This window comes from Atractosteus spatula, chromosome 1, assembly GCF_055471065.1.
Source record: "Atractosteus spatula isolate fAtrSpa1 chromosome 1, fAtrSpa1.hap1, whole genome shotgun sequence".
NCBI lineage: Eukaryota > Metazoa > Chordata > Actinopteri > Semionotiformes > Lepisosteidae > Atractosteus > Atractosteus spatula.
Window position 1 is genome coordinate 50,701,741 of NC_142706.1, and position 15,666 is coordinate 50,717,406.

Here is a 15,666-nt window from a genome sequence, read left to right on the forward strand (position 1 = left end):
TCGTATAGCTGTGCTTTTGTGAAGCAGAACATTATATTTCTGTAAGAAATTATTTCCACGCGGCGTACTTCATTAATTTGTCGATATTAACAATATGAGTAAACAAAACAATGTTGTGGTTTAAGTGGGGTTTGTGTATTTTAATCATTAACTTCATCTGAAAAACGAAGTTTATTTAATTTTATTTTTTAGACAAATTTCTTGTAAATTTAGGTACTGCTCGTTTTTAAATAAAATATATCACTCCTCTTCACTTTTATTTATCCTTTAATATAATATTCCAGGCGAAAAGGATACAATTCTATGAACAATGGGATTCATAATGAATTAAAAAAACAGGTTTTCAAAGTTCCTAATAGTGGGATCATTTTTTTGGTAAAAATTAAACATACATTCGTTTACTAAAACAAATACGGCACCTTAAATTTCTCATATATAATTATATTAAGACCAACTTAATGTACTAATTGGCGCTTGTCGGACCCACTGATCTGTGTGAAACTCAGGTGTACAATGGCATCGATAAAGAGAAAATTAAATTTACAGACTGAAACTTATATAGGAATCGTGTTTTTTTTCTATGAAAAATGTATTTATACAAAAATTGTCATCTTGTCCATCGTGCAATTATTTATTGTCGTTCTTTCAGAAGTTGTTTAATTTCCAAAACTTTGAAATACTTTCGCCGCTTTTACAGTGTATTAATGTACATTGTATTCGATTTAAGATCACGTTCTCAAATCTAGAGGTTCAATGGGCCAAACTGAAGCTCATTGCTCTTGTCAGACAGACATATCCTCAAGGGCGAGAACATAGAGAACGCCTTTACACGAAGAGTTAGGGGCATGTGATGCAGATTACCAAAGCGCTCGCTTCTTAGGGAGTCTGACCGAAAAGGTAAAAAAAACACATAGACGATAAACCTACTTCGAAACAAAAATTGCTCATGGATCAAGCTCTGAAAAGATCACAAAAACAATGGGCAATAAACCAAATTATGTATCGTTTAAAACTGTCCCAGTTTCACTGCTGAAGTTAATGACTGCTTCTGTAGTTGATTGAGCTGAATTATTTTGAGCTGCATCGTGAAAACTAGATTGAATTTAACACAACCATTTCCGCACATACTCGCTCTTATTAAGGACACAATTTCAGGGCTGATTTTTTTTAAATCGCTTTTTTATTATTAGTCCTCCTTTAATACAAGGTAATAAATAGTACTGGATAAGGAGCTGTGTCAGGGTGCGTTCGCTACATAGTAACAACTAACAGTTAATTCCACACTGGAAAATAAAAAAGGCGACTCAACGCTTTGGTTGTTGAGCCTCCTTCGGGTGCAAATCATATATACATGTATCATAAATAATAACATTGCGCTGCAAAAAGCCAACGTGTAATATACATATTTTACATATTTGTACAAATCTTAAAATATTGAGGCTATACAATATGTATTATACAATTGGCTATATACAGTCGGGTGGCGGTGGAGCTCAGGAAGGGACAGTTCAAGCTGGAAGCCCCTCAGCTTTGGGGCGAGGAGACCTCGAGTTCGTCTAAGGACTCCTCGGAGCCGTCAGTTTCCTCCTGCTTGCCCTCGCTGCCCTGCTGAGAGTCCGCGCTGTCTTCCGGCGACGCGAGACCAAGTTTCGCCAGTTTCGCTTGTTGTTGCTCCAGAGTCTGTTTCCTCCACTTGATCCTGCGGTTCTGGAACCAAACTTTAACCTAGATACGAAGGAAGAAACGAAATAAGGGTTATTATCATGACTCCCTGAATTCTCACACGAAATAAATACGTCTTGTTCATTTTCTTTTAACTCAAATGGTTGCAATGACTGACCACTCCATCCAAGAGCTAATTATTTTAAAAAAGCTTAGAAGTAGTTTGAAAACGAACTTCTCGAAACATGGCTAGAGGTGTGCTAGTCCGTTGCCGATTAATTGCCGAACAGTGGAGTAATCAACACGTGTATTGATGTAATCGAACGTATAAGCCTACCTGTGCCTCGGTGAGTTGCAAAGAAGACGCCAGGACGAATCTTTCCGAGCCGACCATGTACTGCTGTCGCGCAAACTCCTTCTCCAGCCGGGAGAGCTGCAAGTTGGTGAAGATGGTGCGCATTCGCTTTGACTTCCCCGGCTTGTGTTTGAAAGAAGGCACGCTGTTCTTTGAAAGATGGGTGTCTGCTGCCAAAATAAATGAAAAATATTAAGTACCATACCAAAGAGTGTCGGTCTTGTCTTTATTTAGAGGTTTTCCTCGCAGCGGAATGCCAACATACGACGACGGAAATTCGCAAAAGCCAAAAGGAGAAGTTGAAATGTACCTTGAGTGTAAAAACCTCCGCGGCAGGGCTCCTGGTAAGAGAGGTGCGGGTAGTAGCAAACAGGGTATCCCGAGTGAGACTGCAGAAAGTTCGGCGTGTAGAGGTGCGGGGCCACCTGTGGGCACAGCGGTGGCTGGAGCGACAGCGGAGGGACAGCAGGCTGACAGTTTCCTCCACAGTGAGGAGGGCTTGCCCGCTCACACGCTGCGGACGGCTGCTTAGACGTGCCCAGCAAAGCGTCGATGGTGAAAGATTTCCCGTTGGAAGGTTTTGGGACAGGGTTGTTGTTGCTTGCGTATTCTGGGTAGACAGGCGCCCAAGACTGCAAGTGATACCCGTACATTCCAAGAGGCATAGCTGGGACCTGCATCGTTCCAAACCCCGGAGAGCTAGTCGGAGAAACCGTGCGGATCCACAGGTAGATGTTCCTCGGTCTGTCCCAAACAGGCATGGGTGCCTCCTTTTATACCCACCTCACAACCCTTACGTGTCAAAAGACCCCCGCTGCGCTTTTGTCTTCTTAAGTAGCAGATGAGAAAAAATGACCGGCCCGACAAGGGATTCAATTAATTGATTGACTACTGACATGCTGCGACTGTCAATATCCTAATGTCCTTGTCCAGGACAAGACTTTAGAGGAAACTTAAACAGAGAAAGGGTGCTTGAAATTAAGGGGAGGGGGTGCGGTTTGTACAAATTCTTGAAAGGATCCCAACTCCAGAAGCAATAATTACCGCTGAGAAAGCCTTGATGTTACCTAATCATCTTACTTCTTGTCTTAAGTCTCAAAGCGAGCCGACAGATGTTGTACAAGCAGCGGAACAAATAGCTTCACCATTGGAGAGTAAAACGGACATAAAGAAATCGCATTATTTTAAATCGCTGACTGAGATGAACACTGTGTCTGCGCCTTCTTGTTATTTATTAATATCTCCATCCCTGAACCACAACATGTTCAGTATAATGAATATGCTATAGAGTATAAAGATCCTTTATTCAGATACACGTGTGTACGGTGAGTGTATTGTTATAAATGTACTCAATAACTTTTTTTCACGTAACTGAACAGTATCTGATTGTTAGAACAATTTCTTGTGTTTGACCTATATAGACACACTCCTGGGTTTATTGACACAGTGGAAGAAAACCAATTCTCTTATTGCATTTTAACACATCAGAGTCACAAACACAACATTCATTAGAGGCCTATAGTTTATTAATCATCCAGGTGGATGTTCCCCATTGGCGGTGGCGGAGGGGAGTCCCCATTACCTGGAAAGCGCTTTGAGTGGAGTGTCCAGAAAAGAGCTGAGTAAGTGTATGCAATTATTATTATTAATCAGGCGCTTCGCCGCTTTTGTAGCGGTACCTTCGGAGGCAACACGTGTAATTTGTTTGCTGGATAAAAAAAGGGTGGCTTTGATTGGATTCAGATGATTATTGCTGTTAAATTCGTTTTTGCTAACGAGCTGTGAAAAGTCGCACCTCTAGCTGTGTAAGAAGCTGAACCTGAAATAAAAAGACACCATATTACACTGTATTTTTATTGTATTTTATTGGGCAGGAAGTTCCAATTTCGTTTTCAAGGGTTTTTATGCAAGCGAAACAAATTAAACGATTAAACCGCTGCAGTTTTGTTTTACTTCTCTTCCCGAGAAGTTTGTTTGGGCTGAGTTGAGATGCGATGGCCGCCAGCACAGGGAACTCAGCACGCCTGCCTCTTGCTCCTCCTCTCGTTGATGACTTTGGAAGTGGTACCTCACTGGAAGTGTCTCTTTTTGCAGCTGTAGTGGTTCCCGAAAATTGGAGGGCAGCAAAAAAAAAAAAACTCACCCGAGCGTCAGATCTAGCGAATTTTACACAATGACAAAGTGGTACTGCTCGACTAACTACCGTCCTTGCCCAGGAACGTTTTTCGTTTTAAAGAGAGCTTTCCATGTGACAGCTTCCTCAGCCCTTAACTGGTAGAAAGGTCCTGGGGATGTAATGGCTCTAAAGGATGGAGAACAAGGGCTGGGACTCCAATTTCGTTACACAATTTTTAAAAAATCAACACGTTTACACGTTTCACGTTCCACACATCTGAATACAATAAAAAAGCGTGTTACCAATTTTCAGTGAGGAATTTACCTTTATATTGTTCATTGACAAGGCTCTTGACTCGAAATATGTGCTTGATTCATTTAATTTCAAAATAATTTTTGGAGAGCATAACGCATTCGTCAGTTCTGTACAAATAGATCCATGTCATCGATAAAGCGTCATATGATGCTACACAACACTCTAGTCTTCTCTCCTATGAAGACTGAATAATACGTTTTATTTTTTTTTACTAAACTGTACATTAGGAGGTATTTTCTAAATGAAAGATCAGTCAATAAACCCTTCTGATGTGTTCTATCAGCAAGATGCTTTTTTAAAATTGAAGCCACCTCAAGGCTTCCTTTCTTGTAGTAATGTTGAACATTTATTTGCATGCTGAAAATGACAAAAAAGAACTACAGCGTTTCGGCTGTTAAACTTCTTCAGGTGTGAGGAGACATCAGGTGCTTGACAGCTCAAGAGTCGAAACGCTGTGATTAGTCTTGTTACGTATGAGCGAGGAATTAACCTTTAATTAATTTAATAACAACAACAATAATAAAATAATAATAACAATAATAATAATTTTGTTGTTGTTGTTGTTGCTGCTGGTCCGAGTATTAAAAGATGTAGAAAATCTGGACACCGGAGATGAATAAATGATGGGAAATTAGTAATGTAAAGTAGAATTACCCTTTATTAGTTGTTAATTAGAGACTTGAAACGAGATAAGATGAAAAGGTGTGCGGCATCTTTAAAGGCTTTGCTGTGCTTGCTTACAGTGCTTTAACAGAAATCGTCCTTTCTTTAAACCAGAGATTATAGCCAGCTCTGCAAACTTTGTCCAACTCATTTCCATCATTGGGAAGTAGTGAAAAAACGACATCCCAGAGCTTTAAGTGACTGTTAAAACACGTTCAAACAGTTGCGGGAACAACGATTCTCTTTGACTTCTGAACTTTCTAATTATTCTCCCTACCTGACACCACGACGCTTAAAGCACTGGGCAAACACAGCGGGTCCAGGACGCGTATACAAAAGAGCGAGCTTCTGTGTGCGTCATGGACGGCCCACCCCTTCCCCCTGTTCTTTGTGGACGGCGGATTTCTCACAAGTGGAAACAGAACCAAACCGCACAGTTTGAGCCCCTGTTTACTCCATTTACCACCCTCTCCTCCCCCCGTCGCGTTAATTCCCGAACATCTGCGAAGCTCTGACTCGCACGCTCCCTCGCCCTGCCCAGGTCCCGAAGCCGGCAGCAGCTCAATTTATTGGTCAAACAAGAAGGACAAGTTAAAATAAGGTGCCAGCCAAGTACACCGAGGATAACAAATTGGTCTGGAAAAATAAACTGCCTTAAATAAACAAATCTGTGTAAAGGCCACTTGCCGCATACAAAATAGAAACTTATGGCAGGTGTTAAATTCACAAAATCTTCGTCTCCTTTAATAAAACCTAAATAATTAGGATTCAAATTGATGAAGCAACTAATAACACGATACATCCATTAAATCCATTAAAAGGAGCAGCGCAGCGCTGCAGAGGAGGTCTGCTGTAATGACTTTGAACTCAGTCTTTGAACCAAAAAAAACATAAAGAAAGAGAATTCGAAATAAAAGCGAATTGTAAAAAACGAATAAAAAAGCAATGACACGATTCCGAATGTCGCATATTATATGAAATATAAAAACTTTTTTTTGCAATACTGACAATTTACTGAGAGCAGTATTCAGTGTTCTAAAAATCAAGTTGCAAAAATGTGATTTTAATCTGACTTAAAAATAGTAACAGAGGGATACGTTTTAAAAAATGTGACGGGATAATTTCACGGGCCACAGCCCTGTGCAGTTTGAACTTCTAAATCAATCTTGAATCGTACTGGTAGCCAATGGAGGGGGAAATACTAATTTCTCGACTTTTAGGAAATAACATGCAGTAGGTTATAATTAGTCCAGAACTGGTGACAGAGGACTGGCAAGTTTCGTTTAACGTTACCAATATTTTAACAAAATATCGTTTCTTTTTATACTTCATTGTAGTTATGTTGAGATATCCCCTTTTTCACACAACTAAAAATAAACACAAAATTGGGGGGTATGGAAAATCAAATTAACACCTTAATTAGTTTTAATTATCCGCTGGAATTTTGTAACTATCACATTACGAAGAGAGAGAGACTATTTTAACCATGCAACTATTTTAACTTTCCTATTTTAACCATGCTTTTTTTTACCAGTTTTTCCCTGATTTTGTGGGTATTTTTTCCATGATATATATTTAATTCATTGAGACTTTACATATTTGAAGACGTTGTCCGGGTTTAACCATTTTCTAGTGATTTGTTTCATGGCTGCAATTCTGTATTAAGTATTTCCCCGTCTCTGACGGCAGTTCAGGTGGTGTTTGTCCCAGCAACGAAAATCCTCATTTTCTCATTTGCGTCTTAATTTAATCTTTTATATTTCAGTAGTATTTCCAATTAGTTTATATACATCAGATATGAAGTGAGTTACGTTTCTGCTACCTTGTCTTTGTAATATACATTTTATTAGAAGGTCTATTTGGGTTTAATGAGAATTGTCTTTAAGATGAGGTATAATATGGAAATGAGATTGAGGTAGATCAGATTTTCCGAGCAAGAGTTCAAATGTTAAAACCTGGCAATATAAACAAACCCTCGATGACCGTTGCTTGAAAACTCGGTTTGTTTTACTGCGTTTAAAATCAGGGTCACATGCTATTGCTCTAAAAAATATTAAACTCTTCTTTAGTTTTTTAAAATATATATTCCTCTCCATATGCTTAATGTAATAGTAATCCACCGGTTATTTATTTTAGGTCATGAGTTATATCAGATGTTTTAAGTGCAAAGGTGTTTGTTTCTACATGAAATCTAATATACGTCTAGGCTACTGAAAATAAATCGGATCTCGTGGGAATTACCTGACGTTTTGAGCTACACCTACATCTCTAATGTTGCGAAGTTCAAAACGCATACAGTTGTAGCAAAGTTATGGTGTGTGTTGACGGCGGAAAATATTGAAAACCAAGCGAAACAAAACGCACTTTTTAATGGCCGTGTGCGATGCGCTCAGACATGATTGAATCCATTACCAACAATTTCTAATAAGAACAACCTATTAACAGCTCTATTACTATAGAGCCTTTTTCCTTTTGAACACACACGGGTAACATGGCATGCTAAAAACATTCTAAAGCTACGTTTGAAAATGAAATATACGCGATTAAACGGCTGCAGAATAAAGGCCACCCCTTAAATTATTTTGTTTCTTTGGACGTATTCTGTTTTGCCCTGCTAAACTGGTTTCATTGCTGCAGGGACTATTTATCGCCATCATCAACACTCTTAATAGATTTTTACCACGCAATTGAAGACAAAACCATTACTTTCATTTACACTTTAAACTCTAATGAGTTTACATATAATATCACATCGCAGAACGCTCGGCGCCTCGGGCAGAGGCGCGGGTGGAATGTCCTGTCATTACCCCTGTAAGGATGCAAATGAGGCTGTAATGTTGGAAATGTGAGGAAAGTAGAGGCTTTAGTTCTTCGAGACATTGACAATGATCAGAGCCATCCGAGACTGAAGGGATGTGAATTCACTGTCTGGCTCCAATACACAAAAACGCCTGCAACTGGAGGAGCAGGCCAATGTCGTCTTCACAGACCATTTTTTAATCATTCCAAAATAGGTCTGCTGGATACCGAAAAGAGTTTGGAGTTTTACTTTGCTTGTATGCTTTAACCTAAAATCCCCACAGAGGTAGTATAATATAATCACAACAATGTACTTTGAACAACAGCAATAGTGATAATGATACATTTTCCACCTTGAAATGAAGAGGCCAAAATGAAAAATGCCACCCAGATTTATCACAGCCAAGTGAATTCACCTGTAGCAGAGCTGGGTTAGCTGGTTCTGACACACAGTTAACAGTGACCCTGGTCAAGACCAAAGGCACTGCTCCGTTCCCACTCTCCCTACAAGCAAGATCCATCTCACGGTCTCATTCCAGAGGTTATGGATTGTATTATTCAAAGTTACCTGTTTTGTACCCATCTATACATCTGGGCATTTTCATGGTGTGGTCAGAGTGAGGAATATTTCTCAAGGGTACCACAGCAACACCCCACTTGGGATGGGAACCCACAACTTTCCAGTGACTCATGTTCCGAACATAGTGTTCATGTTAATGAACATAACAGTGGGCATCACATCTCGTTTCTGACCTGCTGGTTAACTATGTGCACAGCGTCGGTTAAAATACCAGAAACACAATCCTAGTTTCATTTTGTTTTGTCATTTTAATCCCCACTTTCACCTCTCTTTTAGGTTTGACCACACAATAACAGTAAAAACAGTAAAAAGTTCTTGCTTACTGACCGCTTATTGTGGCTCATGGCTCCTTTTACTATTGTTGCACAGTTTTCTAGAGCCATACAACAACAGAAGGAGAAGGTTCATTCCCCCAAAACAGATAACACAAGAGCACACTTTTCCACTTTGTGCACTCAGGGGATTGTAGCATTGTGTAGGTTTAAACCAAGAAAGGTTTTTGAAATATTCATGTTGTCCTTATGAATTCAGATCTCACTGAATTTTGTCACAAAATGATTAAAACTCAATTAAAAGATAAAAAGAGAGATGCAAAAGAACTCTACATGCACCTAGACAGGGCTCTGGGTGGGACTTCAGCTTTCCACTTTTATTTAAATGCACCTTGTTTTGGTTTCTTCATTGTTTCACCAGTGACTCATGTTGATTATTCTTCAACTGACTCTATTGAGTGACCGCTGCCTCGAGGGTCTTGCCAGATCACCTAGGCTGGTCCCACAGCTGTGTGAAAAGAGAGGGTGCTTAGCACTGTGGAGTGCTGTGGGTTCTGAGCCCCCGTGGTACAGTCCTGTTGTGCCCTTGAGCACAACTTCACTCTTGCTGCTCCAGCAGTTATCCTGCTGTGTAAATGGGGCTCCGGGTCATTGTTAATGCAAATTTTTGCTCAATTGGCTTAGCTACCTAATGAAATAACAAGAAAAAACATGTTCAGGACAAGTTCAGACGTTGCTCAGAGTTTAACCAAAAAGACAAGTACATCACTTATTTTGTGTTGCTTGGTCTGGCTTCTTGTGGATTTCAGAATAAGATTCAAACTAGTGTTGCTCCCCTTTAAGGGCTTGAACAGCTCATTACAACAGAACTCGTATTCCCCTACACTTTGTGAGCACACCTCAGCAATCTCCTAAGTCATTGTGCTTTGGACTGTGAGAGGAAACCTACACAAACCTGAGGAAAACATGCAAACTCCACACAGATAGCACTTCAGGAATTGATCCCAGTGCTTCAGAACTGTGAGGCATCAGTGTAAGCCAATGCAACACAATACCACCCACTGACTATTTTAATTCTCTTTAATTTCCTGTTTTGATATGCATTTAACTTCTCTTTCTGCTTGATTGTTGTATTGCAAAGCATATTGGGATGATGCAACATACAGTAACCTCCATATGTTTAAATCACTGTATCTCTATATTAATGCACACTGAAGAACTTTGGTTTAAAGATGGAAAGATGAATATGAGGAAAAAGTACAGAATATCAGTGTAGAACCAATGGTTCTAAATAGAACTATTTAGAATATTCAGCTCCACAGCCAAAACATTGTTTCAGCATGGAATTAACCTTTACCTGTTCATGTGCAGTTTACACATGCACACACAGCTGCCTACTGTACTTAAACATCTTCAATCAATTTCTGTTGCGACCCAATATGCCTTCCACTAAATCCTTCTCTTTGTCATATGTTCTCCTTCTCTCTGGGCTCCTTGCTCCCTTCTCTCACTAAACTGGCATTCTGTCTCTACATAGCGGTCTGCTCAATGACAAGACTTTCTTACCACCTCCAATTGCTCTACAGATGTCATCGTAATAAAATCATTCCTAAAGGATTTTATCTGAAATTCAACACCTTTTCCTTTACTAAGCAAGACTCAGAGACTTCCTCACCACCTGAAGAATGCTCCACTGCTGAAATGTTGTGTTTCTATTTTTTTACCTATCAGCATAGAAAAACCATTATATGTTTGCATCCTTTTCTCTTAACCTTCCAGAATATCTGTCTTGGGTAAACAAAACCTTAATTCTTTGTCCTTATCGCTTAATGATTGGGGAGATTCTTTTACCCCAAAGTGATTCACTAGCCATTCATGAACTATTTTTTCAAAAGACCTCCATTGATGGTAATGGTGCAGTTTTCTCCTGCAATCATTTCCATGGAACATTAGGATTCCCTGTCCATGTCAGAGGTGTGAATTGTAATGAGCTGTGCTCTGGATAGCATTGAAGAGCATGTGAATGAGCTCAGATGGAGGACAATTGGAATATGGATGGAACCCAATGAAAGTCAACAGGCCTCTTTGAGTGTCTGACTATGAAAAGACCTCTCTGGCTGCAATATGTGAGAACTATGCCGAAGGACTTTCATTGAGAGAGTGGAAAGCACTTTGGATAAAATTTTAATTGGTTAGAAAATATCAGCTCCTTTAGAAAACAGTTCCATTGAGCAAAAACTAAAGTGTTTTGGAAAAGTAAAGTTAAATGCCACTCAGAAATGGAAAATAAAAAACACAATGTGTTGGGTGTTAAGCCCTCTTCAGGCATGAGGCCCTTTCTCTCTGCTTGAAAAAAATTCAATAATTAATAAGTGAGCATTAGTTTAGGAAGAGGTTAGAGCAAAAAGTTACTTCACCAAGCACAAATTAATTCAGCTAAAGAGGCTCCATAGCCTTTTCTTCTGCTTTTTGGAGCGGAATTAAATTCCACTATTTCCATTATTTAAGAAGGCTTTCCAAATGTTGCTCCACAGCACTGATGCACAACTGAGGTACTGGAGCCCAAGAGTTCATTTCAGCCCTTTTAAATCACTGGCATCATAAGAGCTAGGCACTGTGATTCAGATTGCATTGGTTCAATTACACCGATATTTACCTAGGTCTGTAATTTTTAAAGCCCAGATTGGAAAAGAATCAGAAAATGATCCCTGTGCCATTCTGGGAGTGGTGCACCCTGCACGTTCTATAATTCAGAACACTAAAGGAGTTGTAATTCAGGCAGACATTAATACCAGCCAAAGATCTTAATTCTTACACAAAGTTTATGCAAATTGCAGGGCTACGCTATAAAAAAAATTAAAGTGAAGCATTTCAGCAGTAAAAAGCCTTTTGACTTCTGTGCTGTGCCTTTGTGGGGCTTTGCATTTTTAAACCATATCTGTACTGTGCAGTTGGATGATCATCCTGAAGCATACACCCATACTATCAACAGGCTAACCAGCACACTGGAGTTATTTATTATTAACAACTAGGTGCTAGCCATTGGATGTTTCATCTTGGGTGGTATTGGAGAAATGCGTCCATGACCTTTGATAAATTACTTTTCTGTCCACGATTACAAAACGATAGTGAAACACTGTTTTCTGGTTGACAACTTGCACTATCATGGGACTTGATTGTGCCCCAACAAAGAAGCTAAACAAAGTTGCAGGACTCAAAATATTGCTGTTAGAGCAGTGAGTTTTACCACAGGCAGAGGAATATTAATAAATATATATATTTGCAAACATGGACATCAAAGTTCTCATGGTTATGTCTCAACAAAGCAGAGATACAATCCCAGGAAAATCTAACATATCCTGACCACTGAGAATATCTTACATTGTAGATCTAGACAGGAGTCAGGAGACTTTCACATAACTGCTGTATTCCATTGGTGTCTGATTCTGAGGAACTGAAGCAATAGTTTTCATTGAATGTACTTATATGCTGATGATTTTGTCTGTATGTGCTGTTTGACATGCTTGTTTGATTTGACCTCTGTGCTGCTTTCCGGTAGGCTCTGACCTGAAGAGAGCAATAGAAAAATAAATGCCACTCAGCTTACTTTGCATATACACTGTTATTACTGCTGTGCCAACATATGTGCAAATTACAGTATATTTCATTACACACTGCATTCCAGAAGGACAGAGGCTCCCCCAGCCCCGCTGCTGCTATAATTAACTGAGGATGAGGAGAAGGTCAGGGATGAGTGTGGGTCAGAGTGGGCCTGAGAGACGGTGTGCAAGACTATGAGAGTCTTCGCTCGTGTACTGTAAGGGATTTTTGTAAAATAATGACTGTTGCAGCATGGTGCTATGGCGTTGATGTGGAAAGGTCTTTACCATGTAAATCGGGGCTTTTTCCCCCAGAGATCCTGCCCAGGAAAGGACAGTACTTAAACAGCGATTTGAGAGAGTTAGTGTATGGCTCATTCTGTGTTAGGCACTCCCCATTAAAACAAACCATATACATTTGACCTCAGATGCCCCAAGCCCAGAAACTTTATTTTCACATAGCTCAAACTCTGGATCACATTTAAGTATTTCCTTATTATGATACAATCTTGGATATAACATGATAATCTATTGCTTGTCTGATTATTTTAAGAACTACATCTATTTTCAAAATATCCTGCAATGAAAACACAGAATTCTTAAAGCTGCACAATGAGATTGCCCTGTCAGGTTTTATTCTTAAATGTACTCCTGCATTACCAAGCATTCAGCTGTACAGCACATGAACTCGGTCTTGAGACTTCCAAGGCTCTTGTAGTAGTGCTTATAGACTATGAACACCTGTGTGCAGGCGGCCTGGTTACAGGAGGGAGGGGAATGTCTGTAATAAGAAACAATTGTGCTATTAACTGGAAAAAAACCACTGACAGGCAATGAAAGATACATCTAATGAACGCACTCACACTTTCCACTACAGCTCGTTGTGTCAGAGCAAAGGAAATGGCTGGAAAGGGCAGCAGATCAGTCACTGTGACTTGTCTCTGCTGTGCAGTATGACACCATTTACTATCATTTACTAATAATCAATTACAATGGTGATAGAATATCTCCCATTTTAAGCCTGCGCACTGCTCGCCATGATATTGCTAAACTCAGATGTTCAGTGCCCAGTCTGTACTGATTTGCCATGACTTGGAGGTAGCACAGGGGTTATTATTTAAATACTGTAGGTCAACCACATATACAGGATTGGGCTCTGTTATAACTATATTTACCTGCTTTAGGTCAGATCAGTTCTAGTTTAGTAACTTCTATGATCCCCCATGTTCTACATGAAGAATGCAAACTAATGCAGTTAGAGTTCAATGCAGATGTAACAAAATGAGGAATACCTTTATCCATATCTTACAAGTGATATGGACAAGTGGGATCAGTGGAAAAATGAAGTGGTAATGTGCGGTTATATGAGTTTATGGTGATTATGGGAAAAGTAAAGTTACAGGTTCTGGTAATCTATGTGGATTCCTGCAGGAGTGGTGTGTAAGGACTATGTATGGTTTGATGACTTACATGTTATATTTATTTTAAAACGCAATGCTTATTTGTTCTGCTTTTATTTGTGTTCTAAGTCTCTGTGTAAAACATAGCTGCTTGCATGTAAAACAGATTTCTGAGAAGTCAAACAATAAAGTATTATTGTATTGTATTAAATATCACAGTCCACTGTTTGCAAGAGTAAGGGTGTTAACCCTGGTGTCCTGGCTAAATTCCGCTCCTTCCGGTGAAGGAATACCTCTCTTTTCTGCCTGATGGGCTGTGCAGTGGGGTTACTGTGTGGCACCCAAGAGGGTGATAAAGCTGGCCCTGTCCTACAGTTGTGTGCAAACGTTTGTGCTACTCTGGTTAAATTGCATGTTTCACTGAATCTCTAAGTGAAAAGTAGTTAACAAAACCTCTGCAGGACACAAGCTTATACATGACATAGTTATGTACATCTTTAATGCAAAATTACTATTTACTTGCTGAAATTAACAGATTGCAAAAAACAGTGAATGTGGCTTGTGCCAAAGTTTGGGCACCCTTCCAGTTGATTTATTAATACTTTTTTAGGCTTCAAAACTTGATTGACTCGTTAGCCCCAGAATGTTGTGCATGCTCACAACAACCATGGGCTCCCTTAAGTATCTGACTCACGACTAAAAAAATAAAGATAATTGACTCTTACCAAGCAAAGGAAGGCTATAAAAAGATATCTAAATATATCTTGGAATTTACACTGTCAGAAACATCATTAAGAAACGGAAGTTAAGGGGAACTGTTGAGATCCAGGCAAGATCTGGGAGACCCAGGAAAACCTCTGATAGAACTGCTTGTAGACTGGTCAGGAATGCAAAGAAGAACCCCCATATCGCAGCAAAGGACCTGCAGAAAGGTTTAGCTGACAACACAGTAGTGGTCCACAGCCTGTTGCTCAAAAATGATCTGCATTATAGAGTCATCAGAAGGAAACCTTTCCTGCGACTTCATCACAAAAGGCCACGTCTGTAGTGTGCAGAACAATACTTAGATAAGCCAGAAACATTTTGGAACAAAGTGCTGTGGACTGATGAAACAAAAAATGAACTCTTTGACCACAAGTACAAAAGATACATTTGGAGGCAAACAGGTTCAGCATTTGAAGAACACCTCGCGAACTGTTAGGCATGGGTGTGGATCTATTCTGTTTTGTGGCTGTGTGGCAGCCATTGGCACAGGAAATATTGTGCAGGTGGAAGGAAGAATTGATTCAATCAAATATTTACAAAAATCCTAGACGATAATGTCCCAGAACCAGTAAAGAAATTGCAGCTGAAAATAGTTTAGATATTTCAGCAAGACAATGATCCAAAATTTACCTCAAAATCAACCATGAAGTACAAACAGGAGGGAAAGATTATGGTTTTGGAATGGCTGTCACAGTCCCCAGTCTTTAATATTATTGAAAATCTGTGGGGAAATCTCCAATATGCAGTGTGTGCAAGAAGACCTAAGAATATTTCTGAGGTAGAAGAGTTCTGCAGGGGAGAGTGCAGAAACAAATCCTAAATAAAGAGTAGAGACTCTTTACAAGAAACATTTAGAAGCTGTGATTTCTGCCAAAGGATGTGTTACAAAGTACTGACTGGCAGGGTCCCAAATTTTTGCACATGCCACATTCACTTTTTATTTTTTCCAATCTGTTAAATTCAGTAAATAAACAGTAATTGTGCATTAAAATGTGCAGAAATATGTCATGTTTAAGTCTGTACCCTGCAGAGGTTGTGTTAGCATCTTTTCATTTAGATAGTCTATGAAACTCTCAGTTTGACCAGGATTGCCTGAGGTTTTGCATAAAATTTATATGTGAAAAACATTGGTTTCCTTTG

At 39.5% G+C, this 15,666-nt stretch overlaps 1 protein-coding gene across 1 annotated transcript; it reads right to left on the reverse strand.

Moving 5' to 3' along the window:
* Nucleotides 1–1,524: 1,524 nt before the first annotated feature.
* LOC148841228 (homeobox protein not2-like) lies at nt 1,525–2,697 on the reverse strand. Its single transcript, XM_088924256.1, has 3 exons — nt 2,328–2,697; nt 2,000–2,187; nt 1,525–1,725 (listed from the first exon to the last, which is right to left on the reverse strand). The coding sequence occupies exons 1-3, from the start codon at nt 2,695–2,697 to the stop codon at nt 1,525–1,527; spliced, it is 759 nt and encodes a 252-aa protein (XP_088780382.1).
* Between the last annotated feature and the right edge of the window lie 12,969 nt (nt 2,698–15,666).